We start from the raw sequence: 23,561 nt of genomic DNA on the forward strand, positions 1-23,561 counted from the left end.
ATATTACTTGTTAAATAAAGGAATTAATGAATGACTGAATGAAAGATTTAAAAAATGGAGCAAAGAACTGACTGACAAATTCTGGGAAACAAATCAAAGATCATGCTTGGTGGTTACAAGCCAGAGTGCCTGGATTTGAAATCTAGTTCTGTCTCTTGTTAACTATGTGACCATGGCCAAGTTAATAAACTTCTCCATCTCAGTTCATTTTTTTTTTTTTTTTGAGAGCCAGTGTGAGCAGGGGAGGGTCAGAGAGAGAGGGAGACACAGAATCCAAAGCAGGCTCCAGGCTAGCTGTCAGCACAGAGCCCGATGAGGGGCTTGAACCCAAAAACTGTGAGATCATGACCTGAGCTGAAACCGAACGCTTAACCAACTGAGCCACCCAGGTGCCCCTCATTTTTGTTTATATAGAATAGGTTTCTGTAAAAAATATATATTACAAAAAAATCACTTTTAAAATTACATGGAATGTAGCAAATGCCAGATAACCATTAGTCATCAAGATTATTATAAAGGTCTTATTCAGAAAATTCAACACCAAGGTCACTGACAACTATGAAACTAGACCAATGGGACTAAAGACAAGCTGTCTCAAGCTCAGGGAAGTGGGGATAATGTACTTTGAGGTTCAACCTCCAAAACTGGGACATCACAGAAAGTACAGTTCTGTTGAGAAGATAGGTTGATCTTTTCCAAACATGTGTTGGAGATCATGGCTCCTTGCAGAGATTAGAGGCCATGTTTTACAAGGGCAGACATATGACTATAAATGAATATATTTATCTTACTTGAGAGCTCTCTTCTATGAATTTTCTGTATTTGATGATTATCTTGTAGGTTTGGTATAAACAGTAAATAAACTAGTTTCATTAAGTGCAATCTCAAATTTTTACTTATATACTGCCTTATTTTTGCTTTATCATATAACTCCATGACTTAGAAAGGGCAGCCATGTGTTGGTGTCAGTCATGGCTCAAGGCTCCTGAAGCATGTAGGCAGCTGGCAAACAAAATAGCTGTAAAAATGCTGTCTGAGGGGAGGAGGAAGGGATTCATTTACACATGTGACAGAACCCAGAAAATGAATTCGGAGAAATTTGGGACTGTTTACACTGTCTACACTGGTTGAATAAGAGACCATAAAGAGACCCAGAAATGTACCTATCGATAAACCAGATAGTGGAGTTTTCTTTGTTACACAAAGCCCACCTCTCTAGCAGTTTGGATGTAACACTCTCTGCTAATGGAAAAACAACATAATCTCCGTGTCTTGCTGTATCTACCAAAACTCGTGAAAATTCATATTTGTTTTTAAAATGTCAACAAAGCAGATACGATTGAAATCTCCCACCACAAAATCTGCTCTCCCTTCTGTTCTATTCCTGCCAGCGATCACTGTTATGAATTGAATGTCGCTCCTTCCCTCAAATCCTTATGTGAAGTTCTAACTCCCAATATGACTATACTTGGAGATAGAGTCTTTAGGCAGTAATGGAGGTTATTAATTAAATGAGGTAAGGGTGAAGTCCTAATCCAATAGGACTGGGGGCCTCCTAAGAAGAGAAAGAGAGACCTCTCAGCAGAGGCACCGCAGAAAGGCCGTCTGAGGACACAACAAAGATGGCTGCTGCGAGCCGGGAAGACGGATACCACCAGAAACTAAATGGGCCAGAATCTTGACCCTGAACTTCCCAGCTTCCAGAACTCTGAGGAAAATAAATGTTTTGTTGTGTAAGTCACCTAGTCTATGGTATTTTGTTATGACAGCCTGAACTAAGACAGTCATTCACTGGGAAACAAGAGCTTTATAAATATGCACATAGTTTTACATGAGTCACACTTACCATTAGCAGTCTGTCTCCTACTTGCAACCTTCCATCTTTCTGCGCAGCTCCCCCATCTATAATTTTAGTTACATAAATGCTGTTGTCTCCAGGAATGTGTTGGTTCCCCACACCTCCTGCAATACTGAAACCTAAACCTATGGGAAAAAAACAGAAAAGCAAAAGCTTTGTGTTTGTTTTTTTAAGAAAATAAAATTAGCCATATTTAAACAGTCAAAAAATAATCCTCAATTCACTACAACAGTAATGAATAATAGTAAGGCTTCTACTTCAATGTATTTTATTCATTAAATGTCTGAAGGTTTGTTGATTAACGCTATGGAGGCAAAGCTCTTGTAGTCAAGCCCATGTGGCCATTAGTTTTGTTCTATTCCAAGACTACACAGCTAACTGTTGTTCCCTAGCTAATTAGCTCATAATGGGTGACTGGCCAGAATAGGGATCAGGCAAAAGGATGTGGAAGAGTCCCGGGTGAGCCGGGCAAAGCACAAGCACAGTCCTGTACTGCTGAGTTCATGAGTTCTTTGTTGTTGTTACTCTAGCATAGAGAACAGAAGTATTGCCAATCACCTGGGTAGAGACCTAGATACTCTTGATATTTCACAATTAAAAGCACAGCTATTAGGAAATTCCACAAATTCTGAGACGAGAGCACGAGGAAGATACATTAGATATTAATGTAATAATTTCAGAGAGAAGATAAGGCAAAAAGAAGCTAGGTGTTTGTCTTTCATATTTTCTTCTCTGGCCACCTTGTCATATTTTCATACTTCCTGGCACTTACTTGCTAACTGACAGTAAGCCTAGTAACACACAAGAAATGAATCATTCTTGTACAAAATCTAAAGAAGCAAATAGATCATATAGTTTGACTTTACTATATTTATAACAAATCACAGAATATCAAAGCACTTTAAACATGGCCATTTTCTATTTTAAGAGATAAATTTATACTATAGCTTACAAAACTTTTATTTATACTAAACTATGGAATGATAAAAATAGGGTCATTGAAAAAATTACTGTGGGGCCATTTTCAAAGAATGACTGATAGACTTTTTAAAGTGTAAAAATTTAAAAAAATCCTTTCAGAATGAGTGACTACACATTCAGTACAACACGGGAGCATATTTATTCATTACATTTCATATTATAATAATTACCATGCACATTAATCAGAAAGATATAAATCAAGAGATTTGTTACTAAAGGCATACATAGGAAACTTCTATAACGTACTTGGCTTAAAACAAATTTTTTTTTTTTTTTACAAACAATTCACCTAGTTATCTAGTTAAAAAAAGCACACACACATCCATTTTACAATAAAACAATCATAAAAAATTTTGGCACTTTATATGACAACTAAGAAGCCTCTTAAAAACTCCATTTCCACTACACTTTTATTGAATAAATATTGAATAGGGTTCTTAATGGCATACATGATTAGATAATGGAAAATAATGGCATAGTAAATTATAAAGTAACACTTCTGAAATTACGTTTGAAATGAAGTAAGTTTTGTTAAATTAACTATAATAGTTGTTAAAATAAATGGAAAATAGATTTAAATTGATAGGGCAATTAAAATTGTTATCTAATTTCCCACTAAAGTGGGTAATTACTCTTTATTGATGCTTTGACATCTCATATACCTATAAATATATTTGCCTCAGATTGAAAGAATTTGTTATTGAAATAAAGATGACCAAGAGTAAGTAAAATGCTCCCAATTCACTTTTCCCATGAGATTTAAAATACATATAAGCTAATTTTTCAAAACTGTTATTTTACATTTATATATTACAGAGAAATTTAAAAATACATTTACAAAAGTTTTATACTTGCATGCTAGGATCAACCTACCGCATTTATAATTGTACAGAAGTCATTTCAAACTGGCAAAAAAAATGGTTGAATGAAATTGGGGAACTCTGACTTACATCCACTATAATAATAGTAAATGCCACAGGCTGACTGAGTTACAGAAGAGCTAAAGAAACACATTACTGCCATAAACAAGGTTAAGTCCAACAAAGGGAATAACTATGTAGTTGACATTTGAAGTTGAAGATTGTACCAAGGCAATAAAATCACTACACTGTAGACATAAATGTATTAGATAAAAAGGAAATTTTTTTCCCCTTAAAATTAGGTTTAGATACTCCTTTTTAACTGGTGACTCTGCTCAAGGTGAAACAAGCTATGTCTCCGAGGGTGTAGAATTGGAAATTGTCCCTGGTTTCTCTGATTTTGATGGAACACTTATACACTGAGAAGTAATCAGCATTCAATCAACACTCAGCCATATTCTAGATATTTAATTCAACATAAGTAAATATATAGCTTATGTCTACAACCAGAACACACATTTATTTACTGGTATAAGTATCCATCTGTGCTGTAAGATTCAATCTGTCCCCATTCATTCAACAAACATCTCCTGAGTACCTACTATGAATTGTATAAGCAATTTCTATCAATTGTGGTCAATATAAAGGAAGGAATTGACAAGACACTACAGAGATAGGATCCATAAGAGTGAGTGTGGTTCGATCTGCCTGAAGCTATGTTCTAAGCCCAGAAGGCACCATTGATTTGTGGAGGACTACTTGATGAAGACAAATATGAGCTAAAACCACTGAGCAATCCACCCTTAGCAGCTTGGAGGCACTGGGTATTTCTTGCATATATGATGTTAAAGCAGGGTCAGGCTGCCTACATTAAAAGACCATTCTATTTTCTCATAGGTCATAGTCTCTTCCTTTATTCTAGTCTAGACACACTTGAAGCTTCAATACTTCTCCAACATGGTGGACATACTCCTATCTTAGGGCACTGCTGTTTCCTCTGCCCGGAACATACTTTCTTCAAGGTTTTGTTCAAATCTTGATTTCTCCAGGAGACTGAACCTCACTTCCTATTTAATACTGTCTTCTAACCATACACCCCACTTCCTTTTCATTTTTCCTTAGCACTTATCACCTTGTAACATATGTCACCCATGTACTTTATTTTTTTATTGTCAGTCTCCTTGATGAAAATATCAAGTCCATAACAGGGGCTTTTGTCATTTTATTTTCTGCAATAGAACAGGCTAGTTATATAGTCACTTCATAATTATGTATTAAAGGATTGAATGAAGGGCACCGGGGTGATTCAGTTGGTTAAGCATCCTTCTTCAGGTCTGGTCTGGTCATGATCTTAGGGTTTGTGAGTTCAAGCCCCCACGTAGGATTCTGTGCTGACAGCTCAGAGCCTGGAGCCTGCTTTGGATTTTGTGTCTGCTTCTTTCTCTGCCCCTCCCCTGCTTGCGCTCTGTCTCTCTCAAAAATAAATAAACATTAGAAAGAAATATAAATAAGTAAAAGGAGTGAATGAATGAACAATGAATAAACACATTAATATAAGAGGAGGAGGAGGAAAGTCTCCTCTTAAAGATGAAGCTTGTGGCCTTAATGAACGAGGAACAGCTGAAAAAGTGGCCACTGTTAGTTGGGGTGGATAACTACCTACTGGATGGATCATCTACTGTGGAAGGTTGTCTTGAGAAAAAGATAACGAAACATCTTGACATGATTTAACCGGCTAAAATGAGTTCTATAATGGCACAAGTGTTATGTGATCCCAGAGGAGAACATGACTGACTTAGTCAACCAGAGTTTTAGGAATTGGGCTGAGTCTTGAAGGTTAAGTTAAAATCGATAACAGAGAACGCACCTTTCAAACCAACACATCCTCCGGATTCTAGGCTGACGAAATGACTAACGAGCCAGCTGCCCTGACTTAAATTACACAATGCTCATAAAATCCCAGCTTTCCTGAGCTGGAAATTGAGACAGAAATGCCTGACAAACACTCAACACATGTACTTACAATAAGCTAGAATGGTCCCTAGCAGGATAAATGCGTGAGGATTATGAAGATGTAAATAAAGAGCATTACAAATAGCAAAAACACTGATTTTACAGTATTTTACAGAGGTGACCAATTTAGAGAATTGATCATCTTTTGAAAACTAGCGTCCATGATTAAGAAATGGCCCTGGACCATCAGGTAATGACAGACTAATCATTTATAATACACAGGGAAAAGGTCTCACTGAAAACACTGACCTTCATACAATCTACTGTGGAATGCTTGGCTATTAAGAATAGTACTGTTAATAAGTAATAGCCTATGCATGCGCCAGTAATAAACAGAGCTGACACAGAAAAATGTAAATAGTATAATTACAAAGGGGAAAAAAAGAAACAGGTGAAACTTAAACACCCAATTCCTGAGGCAATTAAAAACCGATGTGTTTGACAAACATGTGATGCGCAAACAGAATTTCAGGACTACATCTATTGCCTACAGCTGGATTCCTTTTTCCATATTTCTTGCACAGCCCCAAACTGTGACTCCTCAGGTGAGCATAGGACATTCAGGCATAGGAAAAGGAACTTTGTTAAAACCTTTAATTTAACCTTATTCTATGCAAAACCTTTTCTTTAGGTTACAAAGTAGAGCAAGAGGAGGAACAGATCACAGTTCACCCTTTTCCTTATTGCTGCCTACACCGCAGAGCAGGTTAATGAGGGGTGGGGAACTGGAAGCAAAATTCTTGGCAGCAGAGATGGATACATTGTGCTTGAGAAGCTCAGAATAAAATCTCAAAATTTTCAAAGAGTTGTACAATTACAGTGTTCCCATATATTCTTTGTGGGTGTAAAGAACTAAGCCCCGTGATGTCTTATAACATTCAATAACTTGGTTCAACTTCATTTCATGTGACTTTACCAGGAGAACACTCTTGGGGCTTCTCCAAACAACTCAGTATTATTAAGCAGACTGTTTCTGTCAAAGTTTTTCTAGGATCTGCTAGGTAAGATGTTTACTGCTTTACAGAAAACATTATGTACATTCTGACTACGTGTTTTTGTAAAAGGAAATAGAATCCATCCTGAACTCCGGCTTAGAAAAGACCTATTTTAGAAAACACCCACCCATGAAGTCAATTTAACTTCTAAATGTACAAGCATCAATTAAAAAGCAACACAATGACACTTTACCTGTGAGTCTGTTCTACACAGATAACAGACTATTTGACATCTCTTCCTCTCCAGAAAGAAAACTTCACTTTAAATAAATACCAAAATATACACATTCCATTTTAATTTGAAAGACTAATTAATCTCACTGGGCACTGTTGGTATGGTTAATTAAAAGTCAAAGCTTTATTTACTCACTTTCTGGATTCTCCCTGGATCCAAAAGACAAAATCTGGGTTGAAAGAAGTGGTTCTGTTTAAAACCCCACGGCACTGCCTAAGCATGCTCAATCCTGCTTAAAGACTCTCTCACAGATCACCCAAGTAACTTACCACAGTCAAAGCTCCAAACTTTTTCCCTATGCACCTCATAATTCCCGCCTATTCTCTGAGCACATCACTTTGACTATTTTATTGTGAAAAGTTCCATGTTTTAGTGGTTTTCCTGTTCATTGTTTTCTAAACCTAAACCTTCCCGTCTACTCTAAAACTTTACTCTTTATTTCTCCCCCCCAACCCCCTCTACAATATTAAACTTTTTACCTTGATGTTTTTCTTTAGCTTTGACCATGCCTCTGTCCTATTCTGAGAACATCTAATCGTGAACTTGCCACAGCCTCCTGTAAAAAGCGCTGAAGCTTTTGCACAGTTACCTACAGTTAATGTTAACGTTAAAAATAAAACTGCCAGTTATTTTACCAGCAAAAGTTGAGTTTATGTGGCAACAGAAGAGAAATGCAATTCAGAACAAACAAGCTATAGCAAAACCACAGGCAAGACTAGAGAACGAAGGCGAGACGCCCTCTAGCAGAGGAAAGGAGAAAGGTGGAAGGGCTGTTATAAACAGAAAGCCTATTGGAGTAAACTGGGAGTATAGCGACTTTTCATTGGCTGAGTTGAGAGTCTCTCATTCACTGGCATGTTGCCCGGGAAAGAGGAAAGCCTTTATTCCTTCTGCTGGGATAGTAAAGTAGTAGCTAAAGTTCAAAGGCTTTGCAAGGTGTGTCCTTCCTTTACGTTCTGCAATTGACCACAAGCCGCAGGCATGAGAGCTCCCCCTTCCGGCTTCTCGACTCTATTTTAGTGGTTTTTCTTTTTTTAATTTTCACCTTACTGTTCTTTTTTCTTAAATATTTATTTTTACTTTTGAGAGAGAAAGAAAAAAAAAAACCAGAGTGTAAGTGGGGGAGGGGCAGAGAGAGAGGGAGACACAGAATCTGAAGCAGGCGCCAGGCCCTAAGCTGTCAGTACAGAGCCTGACTCTGGACTCAAAACTCACAAACCTTCAGATCATGACCTGAGCTGAAGTCGGATGCTTAACCGACTGAACCACCCAGGCGCCCCAAAACCACATTGCTGTTTTCTTATCTTCCAAATTCTTCTCAATCTTCATCCATCTTGCTCTGTATACCACAACTGACTCACGTGGCATCTGCTGAGTTGAACTATGTCCCACTAAAAGATACGCTAAGGTCTTAAGCAGCTGGTGACTTTGAATGGGACTTTATTTGGAAAAAGGGTTTTTGCAGATGTAGTCAATTTAAGATGAGTTTATACTAGATATACTTCCTTAGTAAGAAGAGGAAAATTTAGACACAGAAACACAGACACACAGGGAACAGTGCAGGTGATGACAAAGGCAGAGGCTGTGGTGATGTATCTATAAGCCTAAAAGTGCCAAGGATTGCCGGCAACCACCAAAAAAGAGACATGGACCAAACTCTCTCTCAGGGCTCTCCAGAGGAATACATCCTGCTGGTACCTTGATCTCAGACTTCTAGGCTCCAGAATGTTGAGAAAATAACTTTCTGTTGTTTCAAGTCACCCAGTTTGTGGTTATTTGTTACAGCAGTCCCAGTAAACTAAGACAACATCTAATTTTTATGGTCAGGGCAGTTGCGTGCATAACTCTCTTTCTTTCCAATGAAGATCTTACTTATTATTGATTAATTTTTATTTTTGTTTTAGTGTCATCCTCTTCTATGATGAAGATGACTGAGGTAACCACAAACCAGTTCCAGCAGGCAAAGAGCCCAGCCGGTCATCCAGAGTTTTCTTCCAAAAGCCCTGAACAATTTTGATGGTCCTTTGCTCTTTCTGCATTTCGTAGAACATTACCTATTGCTTTTTCATTCCTATACTCACATGAGACTGCCCTGTTTCTATGTCTCTTACTACTTTCTCCTCATTTTATTTATCTTCATTTTATTTCTGTAAAACAGTGATTCTCAGAATGTGATCCTCACACTAGTGGCATTAGCATCATGCAGGAGCTTGCTCGATTTGCAAAATTGAGGGCCCATGCCAGATCCTGAATCAGAAACCCCAGGGATGCATGCTAAATTTGATGACAATCACTCTAAAATAATAGTTATTCTCCAAAGCAAAGGCCACAGATTCTTATTCTCTCTATACTCTCTTTCTTGTTTCAGTTACCACAGCCAGGTGTCCAAAATTCCTGTACCTTTATTACTCTTGATATCTCGCCTGAAACGCCTAAGCTTGAAAGAATGCACCCATAACCTCCCTTCAAAACTGACCTCCTTTCCTGTCTTCTGTGCTTTCCAAATAAATTAATATTTCAGATTAAACTGGATGCTGTTATTCACCGCTAGATCCCAGAGACTATTATGATATCTGGCAGACAGTTACTGGTCAATATTATCATAAAGTATAATATAGTAGTTGTTATTATATTTTATCAGAAGCCTCTGTGAATATAAATATAAATGTGAATGTAAAGCTCCTTTCTCTACAGCTATTTCAATAAACCAAATGTTTATCCAATCATGCCTGTTTTCTTGTAAAAGGCTCATGACCACATTCCCTGATTCCAATCTTTCCCTGCCTGATTTTCTGATTAATTCTGCAAATATTTTCCAGGTTATTTTTTCTCTAAAATTCTTTGTTCATCATGTTGCTCTATTACTTGAAATTGTCTATCGTTGTTGACTTTCTATAGGAATTGTAAATAACCTTTCTCACTATTCCTTATTTTCTGCTACTAGCTTCCTCCCGGCAAACTGACCTTGCTATAGGGTTTTGTTTTAGCTTTTATTGTTACTCCTGCTCTCCACAAATGCCTTCACCAAATTAATTTTCAAGATCACTCAAGTCTTTGTCAACTCAAATCCATAAGGGTAGTTCATTTCTAAGTTAAACTCCAGTAGAACCAATGATCTATGTCCACCTTTTCACTTCTATTTAAATAGAATGAGTTAACCAATTCAACACTTATTGATAACTACCCATGTGCCAAGTACTAGCCTAAACATTGTGATTATATCAGTGAATCAGAGATCTATGGTTCTTTTCTAGTGGAGGGTAGGACAAGAAAAGCAAAACAAAACAAAACCACCTCAGTAGTACATGTTGACAGGAGAGGAACAGGGGCTGTGGGCACACAGAGGTGGTTTGTTTATCCTAGTTGTCAGAGAAGGCTAACTGAAGGTCCTAATATCTGATCTGAGACCTGGAAGATAAGAGTGATCCAGTATTAAAAAAAAAAAGTGGGGGGGGGTACTGGGGAGGAAACATCCATGCAGAGGGAAAAATTAAAAGAAAAACAGTTGAAAGAAAACATGGCATATTTGAGAAAATGAAAGTAGTTCAGGTGAACGCAACACATAGTTTTTAGCAAAATACAAGCTCCAAGAGGAGAAACTAACTTTTGAACTCAGCAATGTACACTTAGTCCCTGGACTGAACCTAAGAAACAGTTTGGGACAAATGAGTGACTGGGGGCAGGAAGACACTTCCTCCACTGAATTAGGAGGGAAGGACAAAACGATGATGTAGATAAAGGTTAAGGAAATAGGTTTAATGGCAGGACACTAAAGGGGTTCTCATCTTTAATTCACTCCGATAACAAAAACTTAAGCTTTATCAGCCAAGAATGAGAGGATTAGTGAGGTTAGAGATATGAAGAAAGTACAGAAGTTTGGAAGAGCTATTATAGAAAATAGAAGGGATAAGTGATTAGAGAAATTCAGAAAAGTTGTAAGGAACTGTTGATTGTCTAATTAGGGATTAATGACTATGAATTAATGACTGCACTATTGTGATACATATCGTTTTCTTCTAGCAATTGTTACTAGTCCAGGTATAAGCATAGAAAGTGTAAGTAGTTAGACTAAGTAACTTCACAAAATAATCTTCTTTTATACATCTTCAACTAAATTATATGATCCTAGAAAGCAAGAGTTGCATAAAATAGACCATATTGGGCATATTATTGGCATATAATAATTTCTTAATAAATAGTTTAATGATTGAATTGTTCAAAGACCAAATGATCATATGGCATAGCTATTCTTTTAAATATAAAGCATCTCACATTAACAAAGATATGTATATTTCAACTGACTGCTTTCGCTCAAGAAAAAAAAGGCACAAGAATAACTCATCATGAACATTCTTAATGTGCCAACATCTGTGTCAAATGCTGAAGAATTAATGGAGAGTACATCAATGTCTATTTTGTTTAAAGGAACAATAGAAAAATAGAAAAATAAAGACATATTTGGTCTTTATTAACTCCAAGAACGATTGGACTTCACTCGCTTTCATCCTTACAAATGAAATACCAGTTCCAATCACAGTTGAATGCTCATGAGACCATATGACAGAGTGTAATTCGATGCTTTCTTACTGTTTTACAGTCTGTCTTACTGTACTTGAAATGGAATACCGTCCAGGCTTCCAGCACCGAAACATAACCTAAGTGATAGGTGCTGCCTCTACCTATCAGGTGCATCTGTCTGTGTGGTTTTCCCAGGTCAAGTCTAGCTGCCAGTGCAAACCAAGGTCATTAACATTCACCTCTGAATAAAAGCCATCAAAATAAATGATGATTTAAAAGACACAAGAATTACCTCATATGTTGAAGATTGATGGAAATGTCCCAGCTGGCAGGGTTGTTGCTGGGGAAAGCAGACTGGAAAACTTAAAGGGTTAACTGAATGGGTCTCTGCAGAGTCTTTCCTAATTGCCACCCCTTTAAGTTAAAAGTAATCTCTCTCCAAGACCACATAGAATGTGATATGACCGCATATTTTCTAATGACACATCATTTTCTATATTTAATTAGGGGATAGTTATTTAGAGGAAGTTTTGACATTTATAAAGTGTAATAGCTGGTGTAGTATGGACACCAACTAACCAGAACAGGTACTTGCCATAAACAATTGCTATGGTATGTACCACCTACCCGCCAGCTGTGCTGTAAAAAAATTTCATCCCCCCCTCTAGGCTGACAGTTATCATTTTGAAAGTAGAGGGAATGATAATGCTTTAATTTATGTTCCCCATGCATGTTATAAATGAAGTAGATACTTCAAAGTTAATTTTTAAAATCAATTAATAATTAAATAAAGATCACTGAATCTGTTTTCCGTGATCATTCTTTAACTATTCAGGGAAAGGATTCAGGTTAGTAAAATAAAGTGGTAGGTTATTTCATTCGTTCAGTTAAAAACACTCAGTTCCAGTCAGTATTTGTTTTCTAAGGCTGCTACAACAAAGTGCCGCAAACTGGATGACTTAACAGAAATCTGGCATCTGAGAATTCTGAGGACCAGAAGTGTAGAGCAAGGCATCAGCAAGAGCAATTCCTTCGGAAGACTGTGGAGGAAAACCTTCCTGCCTCTCTCCTAGTTTCTGGTGATTTGCTGGCCATCTTTGGCATTCCTTGGATTATAGAGTATCCCCCCGGTATCTGCCTTCATCTTCGCATGATGTTCCCCCTGTGTGTGTGACCCTGTGCCCAACTTTCATCTTTTTATAAGGATACCAGTCATATTGGATTAGGGCCCACCATAATAATCAGCAAAAACCCTATTTTCAGTTAAGTATATATTCCCAGGTACTGCGAGTTAAGAATTCAAAATGTTTTGGGAGGACTCAATTCAACACAGAACACCAGCACTAGGAAACATAAATATGAAGAGGACACAGTTCCTTCCACAAGGAGCTCATAAACCAGTGTTTTAGAGGAATGGCAGACAGTAGAGCGAGGGAAACATTTTTGGAGACAGCAATAGCGGAGCTGAGTGCTGTTAAATGGCTAGAAGAGAAACAGCAAGAGGAATGAACTCCAAGCAGCAAGAGGAATACTAAGCATCGAGAGGAATTCTAAGCAGAGCTTCTAGAAAGGTATACACAGCCTTGATCATTACAGTCAAAGGAGCGAATGGGTTAGGAGGAGATAATAACAGAAGCTAAGTGAAAGAGAGGCTCTTAAGGGTCCAGAGGTGCTGTGTTAAGAAGTCTGGCCCCTGTATTAGAATCAATTGAAAGCTGTTGAAGAGTTTTAAGGAGGGGAACGACATGACTAGGTTTGATCTCTCCTCATTAGTGGTGGCTCTTGTTTGAAAACACATTAAATTGTACTCTGTGAGGTAAAGACAATGTTCTATTTTTTATAATAAAGTATAATTTGTTTCCTTCCCACATTTTGCTGGGTTTTTTTCTTCTCTATCTTCAGTTATCAGTCATTAAAATGCATTTTTGAGAAACTTTTTTTCCTCAATCCTATGTTCATGATCTAGTTAGAAACATATTAGCTTTCTCTGGTCCTTCCTCACTATTCCTTTTTGTCACAGCCTATTCATAAAACTAAACTTTGAAATACAAAAAATATAATACCAACAGGCATTTGCAATCTGCTAAGAATCTAAAGAGTTAACCCTAAATTCATAAATTCATTTACCAGCATATTATAATTCATCAAAGATCTTAAATGGGCATTTTCAGCAGATGTCTGGACTCACTGTTTCATTTGATCATCCTTATGGGTCTCTTTGTAAAAGAGATAATTGGAAAATCTAGATTCAGCTTGGGTCCAATGAAAGAGTGAGAATTATGTAATTGAAATAATTACACAAGTACGTCTTTTTGCAAAGACATTTTACTCACTATGAAACAATGATGAAATTTCTATCACTCAGATTTATAAAATGGTTCACCAATATGTCCAGAATTTATTGTATGATTTCAGACATGCCAAAGAAAATGTTTGGAACCACTGAGAAACCCTTATTACATTACATATGGCAAGTGCTAACATCTTCAATTGTACAACAGTTGAACTACGGTAACTTTGCTTTGCCATGAAGTCTGTTTCATTAAAGACTAAGTATCTTCTATATCAAGTCCTCTAATCCTTACAAAAATCTATTCTGTGTTACATATCTAGTTGCACAAAGCATGCAGCATATGCCTTTGGCTTTAATCTTATACTTTCATCCAAGCAAGTTTAATTTTCACAAAGATATCTTGCTATATATTGGCATCTCTTTAAGGATTGAATAACAATCATGAAAGAGAAGAACAAAGCAGGAGGCATCACACTTCCTGATTTCAAACTATACTATATAGCTGTAGTAACCAAAACAGTATGGTACTGGCATAAAAATAAACAAATAAATTAGTGGATCAGAATCAAGATACTAGAGATAAATCCAAGCATATAGAGTCACCTAATACTTGACAAGTGAGTCAATAATACAATAATGTAGAAGTCCAATAATGGAGAAATAAGATAGAAATCCAATAATGAAGAAATAATGTAGTAATCCAATAATGAAGAAAACACAGTATCTCTAAGAAACAGTGCTGGGAAAATTTAGATATTCACATTAAAAAGAATGAAACTTGTGACCACTATCTTATACCACTCACAAAATTTATTTTGAAATTTATTAAAGGATTAAAGGTAAGACTTGAAACCATGAACTCCTAGAAGAAATCATAGGGAAAAAAGTTTATTGACTTGTGTCTTGGCAATAATTTTTTGGATATGAAAGCACAAATAACAGATTAAAAATACAAAGGTGAGACTATGTCAAACTAAAATGTTTCTGCACAGAAAATGAAATAATCAACAAAGTTAAAAGACACTGTATAGAATGGGAAAATATTTGCAAACTATATATCTGATAAAGAGTTGATATCCAAAATATATAAAGAGTTCAGTAAACTCAGTAGACAAACACACACACACACACACACACACACACACACACACACACACAAGCAATCCAATTAAAAATGGGTAAAAGATTTGAATAAACATTTCCCCAAAGAAGCTACACAGATGACCAACAGATATATGTAAAGATACTCTTGTCAGTTTTAAAAAGCTTGTTGTGGACTGTGCATCTGTTAGTATTGCTCTGTTAAAGAAGGCTTATTGACTGTCCAGGGCCTGTTGTTTCAGGAAATGTTCTTTTAATGGTGTGTCTTAGTTTCCCTTTTTGTGCCTTTCATTATTTTATTTCCCTACTCAGCGATATTTGGGACTCTCCGTCATGCATACTTTGGCTTGTTTGTAGGGTAGCCCTGAAAAGGAAAACAGACAGACAAACACAGGGAACAGAAGCACGCAAATGCACAGACAAACCAACCAAACAAACAAACAAATTAAAAGGAGGAAAGAAAGAAAAGGGAGAGGAAAGAGAAGAAAAGAAGAGAAGAAAAAAATAAAGGGGGGCAGCAACAACAAAGGACAATGGACAGTCTAAAAGTGTATAACCAGTTGAGGGGGGAGATAAGGATGAGATAAGGGAGACTATATCTGGATGGCAAGAGAAAGAAAATAAAAGAGGGAGAAAGGAAAAAGGGAAATAAAGAGTAAAAATTTTTTTTAAAAATTAAAAAAAATAAAGAAGGTAAGAATAATAAAAAATAAGTACAAAAAAAAAAAAAGCAGCAGCTCCCCCTTGCGGATAGGCATGGTTTGGTGTAGGTAGGTTTTGTCGGGGGTTGCTCTCAGAGGCCTGGGCTTGGTGGTTGTGGAGAGAAGAATGGGGCTCCCCAAGCTCCACTGGAACTAAGCACTGCTCAACACACTGGTCATTAGGGAAATACAAGCCAAAACCTCAATGAGATATCATCTTATACCTTTTAAAATGGTCATCACCAAAAGACAAGAGATAACAAATGCTGGCAAAAATGTGTGCTCTTGGTAGGATTGTAAATCGGTATAGTCACTATGAAAAATAGTATGGAAAATCCTCAAAAAAAATAGGAATACTATATGATCCAACAATTCAACTTTTGGGAATAGATCATAAAAAAACCCCACTAACTTACCATGTCTGGATGGCTCAGTCAGTTCAGCAACTGACTCGTGGTTTCGGCTCAGGTCATGATCTCATGGTTTGTGGGTTCAAGCCCTGCATCAACTCTGCACTGGCAGTGTAAATTGTGATTCTCTCTCTCTCTCTCTCTCTGCCCCTCCCCTGCTCTCTCTCTCTCTCTAAATAAACAAACTTTAAAATGAAGACAAACACTAACTCAAAAGGTAGTTGCCACCCCCATGTTTATAGCAGCATTATTTACAATAGCTAAAACATGGAAATAATCTAAGTGTTTATTGATAATGAATGGATAAAGAAGCTCCTTTATACACACACACACACACACACATACACACACACACACAGGAATATTATCACAGCCATGAAATATTATTCATCCATGAAAAATAATGAAATCCTGTTATTTGCAATAACATGGATGGATCTTAAGAATACTGTGCTAAGTGAAATAATTTAAAGAAACATAAATACTGTATTATCTAACTTCTATGTGAAATCTAAAAAAATTTTTTTTAAATTAAAAAAAACACACAGAGAAATAGATCAGACTTATGGTTGCCAGAGGCAGGGGGTTGGTGGAGGGGCTTGGAGGAAGGTGGTCAAAGATACAAACTTCCATTTATAAGGTAAATAAGTACTAGGGATGTAATTTACATCACAATCATTAGAGTTAACACTGCTGTATCATATATAGGAAAGCTCTTAAGAGGGTAAATCCTGGGGTGCCTGAGTGGCTCAGTTGGTTAAGCATCTGACTTTTGGTTTAGGCTAAGGGTCTGATGCTTCATGGGATCAAGCCCCACATCGAGCCCTGTGTTGGTAGCATGCAGGCTGCTCGGGATTCTTTATCTCTCTGCCTCTCCTTCGCTCATGTACATGCACATGCATGTACTCTCTCTCTTAAAAGAAATTTACAAAGTTAATAAAAAACAGAGAGTAAACCTAAGAGTTTTCATTACAAGGGAAATTAAGCTTTGCTTTATTTTTGTTTTTATTGTATCTAAATAAAATTATAAATGTTAGCTAAACTTACTCCAATAATCATTTCACAATATGTATAGGTCAAACCACTATGCTGCAAACCTTAAAATTTTACAATCGTGTATGTCAAGTCCATCCCAAAAAAACTAGAAAAAAAGAAATGCCATGATAAAATAGCAAATGGATTTTTGGGAGAATTCATTTACTTTCAGTAAGTCTGTTTCCTAATATGTAAGATGGATATAATAATATATGCCCTGGCTACTGTGTGGAATAGTAGAAAGATTACTGCCACAAACCTTGGTTCTATCAGGTAAATGCTGTGTGACTTTGTAACAAGTTGTTAAGCTACTCTCAGCCTCAGTTTTATCTGGGAGATCATAGTTACCTCCTAGTCTTATAATGAAAATTAATTATGACAGTGTATGGAAAGAAACCACACAGTGCAAGTATTAGTATTCAAAGAATATCCATCGTCTTTATATTCCCTCTCAAAATTGTAATGAGAGTCAAATGTGATGATAATTTCTTATAAACTATAAATCACATATGTTTATAGAGACTTTATGTATTATTAATGTATACATACATTATATTAATGTATAAAGAATGATAAAATACTAAAATAGAAAATTAGCTATCAGACACAAAACCATGAAATTATCTGTCACTCACATGAACTTGTGTTTTATTCCAAAAACTGTCTTAAAATACTGTTATTTACCATGAAAACTGGGTTTACTTCATGGAAGAAAGTGAAGTTAGATCTGAGTTCTAGTACTTTACTCTTATATTGCCTTCTTAGTGAATCCTCTCTAGTTACTCTACTTGGGTAAGTTGTGAGTTCTTTAACTGTATCAGGGTTCCACAAGTACATAATATGAAATTTAATTAATAATGCCAAACTGTGCTGGCATTGGCAGAAAAATTCCAAAGGTACAGAAACTATAAAAATATCTCAATGATTGACACAACCAGTTCATATCATTTGGAGTTATAGATTCACTTTATTTTAGGCAGCTGTGGGCAGATGGAGATTTAATAAAGTTTGGCTTAATCACTGCACTAGAACAGCCTTCACTCTCAAAAGGATCGGATACTTTTTATAAGTATATTGGAGAAAATTACAGAAAGAGCAATTTAATAATAACTATAGTACAATCAATAATGTGATCAAAGCTTTCTGTGTGTGTGTGTGTGTGTGTGTGTGTGTGTGTATGAGAGAGAGAGAGAGAGAGAGAGAGAGAGAGAGAGAGAGAGAAGAGCTTTAAGTGTTTTAAGTCAAATGGAAGATAGAAAAAAAACCTTTACAAATCAAATTAGGTGAATTAGGTGAATTAAGACCATACTACAAAAAATAAATTTATATGCTGGTTCTTTCTTCTAGCATGAAGTTTAAACTCTTGGTCAGGGCACACTGATACAGATCTAAGAGGGACTGGGATCCTTTAAAATCCTAGGATGAAAAGCTTGTTGCTAAGGTAGATCACGGTCTTTTTGTATTCAGTCTCATCTAGTGGTCCGTCCCCATTCAGAGTCCTGCCCACAGCAGAAATCAAACAGACATTACCAACATTCCCTCCCTTCATGATGCTCTTTCACTAGAAAATATTAGGCACTAAATATTTGTTGACTGAATAAACAAACAGAACAGAATGGTGAATTTCTTATTGAACAAGTTGTCTTAAAAGATTTCAGATTCTTATACTCTTTAACTATAGTTTCCTATAACTTACTTCATGTTAATGGGACATAAACTACAACCTATTGGCTCTGACTTGGAGAGTTTGAAGTAAACTAAACATAGAAAATCAGAAATAGTAAGATGCAAGCACTTATTAAGATTTTGGAAAGTATGTTCCTTTGCATCATGGTGATCTTTTCAGTTTTAATTCGACCTCTCCTTCTACCTTTGCCATGATATTTTGGCATTAAAGATGCAAAATAAAAACCAAAAAACAGTATCGATAAGCAATGATTCTAGAGGTGAAAGTATAAAAGTATATCCATAAAAGTGCTAAACTAAAGCTCCTAAATCTCGCATCCTAAAATGAGCATACTGGGGGATTCCAATCCTCCTAATTGTATAGTATATTTTTCTTTTTAATCTACTCTTCAATTTTTGGGTTGTATCACTTGAAGGACTGATTTACCAAGGGAAAGCTAAGCTGCTTGGTAGTTTCATCAAGCGTGAGTTTCACTTAGCGGTCAACAGAGAACAACTAAAGTGAAGGATACTTTGGTAGGTGAAAAGTTAGTGGTGCTCTCCAGATGGGCCCTAAATAGTGCAGTTTCTGGGGGTTTTCCTTCAGCAAATGAATATTAAATGACATAAGTCAGTGAGAAACAATAATATTTATATGTATTATTTTTTATATGCTAGGCCCTATGGTAAAGATATTTTATTTATTATGCCTCATCTCATTTAACCTCATTATTAAAAAAAAAAAGACTGAGGCAGGCATTATGCCATTGTTCAAGCAGGAAAATAAAGACTAAAGAAGTTACATAATTTTCTCAATTTCAGCAATTTAATAACCAATGGTTCAGGATATAAACTCAAGATTATCTGTCAGCAAACAAAGCCTTTGCTTTTAACTACTGTTCAGTTCTGCCTTCCAGTCTGTGTATTGAGTTCCAGTTTGGGAAACTCCAAAGCATTCTACAAATGCACACTACACTTAGCAGCAGTAGCAATTAAAACAAGTTTAAACATTTTTTTAGGAAAAGAAATCTAAACAGGAAGAGATAAAAGTACTAATCTTTATCATATTGAACATTAGCTAGAACTCAGCTTTAACTGTAACAAATGTTATATTTTAGACTTAACTGAAGCATTCATTGACATCATTGATTATGACCACTGACACTTATTCCATATGATGAAGCTGGTGATATATACATTTCAATAAAACTAAAAGTTGGTGTGCTAGGAAGGATCCTTGCTCCTTTCTTAAATATTATAGCAAATCAAGTACACCAACATAAATTTCAAGTAGTTTACTTTTTCATTTGACATGAATTACAAAATGAGAGAAATCAAAACACTTACCATTCAGTGTAAACACTTGAATGCCATTATTATTAATTATATGCTTGTGTTCTTGCACTTAGTGGTTGCTAAAATTGATTCAATCAATTTTAATGTGTAGCTAAGTATACAACTCTTGTGTTACCAAGTCTTACACTTGAACACATTAAAGATAGACTTTAAATTCCAAGTAATTACATTCCTGAATTTCAAATTATAAAATCATAAAACTAAATAATCTTCCTGTTTCTGTCTTATAAATTATATCCTGTCACTATTTTCCTTTGAGAAGCATAAAGAATCTTTATAATCACTGTAACAAATTAAAAAATAGATGAGTAGGGTGAGTTAAAAGTGTTTTATTTTGGTAATATTTTTAAAAATATGCATTTAGAGAATACTAGAAACCAATTAAATAAAACAACTTTGGCTCTTCTGCTCTTAAGGTATAAATTTTGAGAAGATTCTCCATTGCATTCAGTATTTTTAGCCATGTGAATCAGTAACACCTCAGGGAACTTTGCAGGGTCAGGTCAAGGCATTGTATATAAGAATGAAAACAATTTGAATCCACACTCTTGAGAGTGAGGAAAACCTCAGTCCCTCTGTGACTGCACAGCCCACTGAAAATGAGGCAATGACTATTTTCAAATACATCTGGACATGTTCTATGAATGCAAGAGTAGTTAATATTCAAATTTTGGCATTAAAAATACTTCTAACCATTAGTGTTAGTGTTTTCTTACTATCAAATAAAAATGTGCATGTCCATAGCACATATGTTTTAATATAAAACAAGTAAAATATAATATGTTGCATTTTCACCAAATGATTCAATTAACTGCATTTTGAAGCAGTCATTTTGCTAGATGAAACTTATTCTTTATCCTAATTAAAATCTAAGGAAAAGATATTTTCTGTAAGACTTATAAATACAGGAAACAACAAAACACATTGTCTAGCTTTTAAATGAACAGTTCCCTTACTTTTCATGACTAACAAAGTCCGCTGTGAGTATATTTTCAAGGTGATCTATTTGTATCTAAGAATAAATAAGCTCCCCAACATAGTAGTTGCCATGGAAGAATTTAGTTAATCTTTGTCTGTCCTCATCCGTCTGCAGATATCCTCACATATTCCAGGCCACTGTGCAACAGATGTAAGATAGCAGAAACACAGACTCTGGCTTTTGTCACAGAACAAAGCAGAGAGTCAAGCTACTGTTAGGTCCCTGTTCACTCTGGAAAACTTGGTGAGACTTCCAATATTCATGACCTTGGCTGTGCTGATTCATTCAAAGACTGGAATTTGTGGCATTTACATATTACATGTAGGCATTACTAGTATTATTTTTGGTATTCAGTTGGCAAATGTAATCTCTCTAGCCTATCAGGGAGACTATGGAGTTGTGGTTTGCTTTAGTTTTACTGTCAAGGATATCAACATCTTTTTAAAAAAAATTTTTATGTTTTTTATTTATTTTTGAGAGACAGAGAGAGACAGCGTGAGCAGGAGTGGGTCAGAGAGAGAGGGAGACACAGAATCTGAAGCAGTTTCCAGGCTCTGAGCTAGCTGTCAGCACAGAGTCCAATGCAGGGCTCAAACCCACAAATTGTGAGATCATGACCTGAGCTGAAGCTGGATGCTTAACCAACTGAGCCACCCAGGCACCCTTAGGTCATCAACATCTTAAAACAGGTCCTATTGATTAGGACCTGTTTGATTACATTGGAGGAGAAAATGGTAAATTTAAAATTACTCTCAGCAGTACAGTACGTGTGAAGAAAGGGTAAGAAAGCAGCATCAGTCAGAAAATTTTAACAAAAAGGAAACTGACAGCTCTTGCTTCATTTGGCCCCTTGATCTATACAAGCAAAGAATATCATAGGGGGGAACTCTGAGCTACTCTAATCCAACCCCACTCCAGGTCCATGCCTATGACCATTTAAGCCTTTTCTTGAACACTTTGTAACCAAAACGGACTCATTAAATCTTTTTTCTATGTCAATTGAATAGCTATGATATGACAGTTTCTACCGAGTTATCCCAGTCTGTCTTCTGAGAGGAAAGAGAATAAGTTAGAGCACCTATGAACTTGAATGACAGCCCTTCAAGTAAGAGGAAAAACTAACTTAGAAGGGATCCCCTAGATCATCTGTGCCTCCCTAATTTTTACAATTCAGTAAACCAAGATCTCTAAAGATGAAGTGATTTTCCAGAGGCACAAAGCATTTTAACTGCAGAACCTGAACCAGACAGGCTGGATTCTTCCAGAAGCAGAGGTTTTGAAGCCAGCTCTCATAGCCATCCTTGTCATCTTTGTTTTAATTTCAGCAAATTAAGTTTCTTATAATTTTTCTCATGGGACATGGCTTCTACACTTCAAACTCTTCTGGACACCTCTCAGTACCTGCTCTGGGTTAGGGAAAGGCTGCACAAAGAGGACAAGTATTTAATATTTAATTGCAGGATTCAGAATCTAGAATGGAAGATAATAAAGTATAAAGTAAAAATCTAAGAAATCTATATAAATTTATATTGGGAACATGGATGTCAGAGTGACTGTAGAGTGTTACTGAAGTGATATTTCAGTGAATAGAACTAATTAACCTCCTCAACAGCAATAACATTATAGAAGAAGTCTCCTTCCTTTAGTTAATGACTTGGTTAGTTAACCAAAAACTCATCATTGTTTTGACTGGACCAGAAAATGCTAGATATATGTGGCTATGAAGCTACTTTTGAGGATATCTTCACTGAGTTCCTCAAATAAATGGAGCTGTGCACTTACCAAGTGGCATTGTATACCTGATTAGTAGACTGTGTATTTAACAAGATTCATCTGCGTTTGTTACCAAGCCCATTTAGTCTGAAAGAGTTGTTTCTATAGAATGTAAGGTGAATGTTTTAGAAAGGCTTTTTAGAAGTATATTGTTTTAAAAATGCTATCAAATTAGTATTGGCAACTGTGAATACTGAGAAAAAAATACAAAGTCTATAAGTATTTAGATACTTAGATTATATCCCTGATGTTTCTGATTATTGGGATATTTTGTATATTAAAAATAGAAGGGACCTCTAAAAATGAGGGCTACTTTAAAGAAAAATTGGCAATTTAATATATATTTACATTTTAAATGAAAATAAAATGTTTAAAGAATTTTTTCAATAATTGGCCAACCAGTGGTTTTGCCCCTCTTAGATAAGTAGGTTCTTACTGTGTAACATATGAGAGGCATTGTTAGAGAGCTTTGCATGCATTATTTTATTTAATTCTTAGGCCAACTATTACTCTAACTTAACAAATTAGGAGTTTTACACATGTTTTATAACATGCTCACATTCCAAAGCTGATAAATGGGGAAGATGGCATTCCAGTCAGGTCTTGCAAAACACACAATTGAACCATGCACTTTTTCTTTCACTATCAATGTAAAATCAACCATGTTTTTGGGATATCTGAACCCTAATCTTGAAACAGCCTTCTTTCTCTTTAATTAATTTTGAGCTGAGAAAGGCCAACATCTTCTGTACCATCTATTTCTACCTTCACAAATGTTATTTCCATTC

General features: G+C 35.9%; 1 protein-coding gene across 8 annotated transcripts in view; it reads right to left on the bottom strand.

The window, feature by feature from the left end:
• DLG2 (discs large MAGUK scaffold protein 2) overlaps nt 1–23,561 on the bottom strand; it is a 1,964,578-nt gene that overhangs the window by 474,298 nt on the left and 1,466,719 nt on the right. For all 8 annotated transcript variants that reach the window (XM_029956387.1, XM_029956381.1, XM_029956385.1 and 5 more), the window contains one exon: nt 1,847–1,983. In XM_029956387.1, coding sequence (XP_029812247.1) covers nt 1,847–1,983 — 137 coding nt within the window. The remainder of the gene's footprint in view (nt 1–1,846; nt 1,984–23,561) is intronic.

Source organism: Suricata suricatta, chromosome 11 (assembly GCF_006229205.1).
Source record: "Suricata suricatta isolate VVHF042 chromosome 11, meerkat_22Aug2017_6uvM2_HiC, whole genome shotgun sequence".
NCBI classification, from domain to species: Eukaryota; Metazoa; Chordata; class Mammalia; order Carnivora; family Herpestidae; genus Suricata; species Suricata suricatta.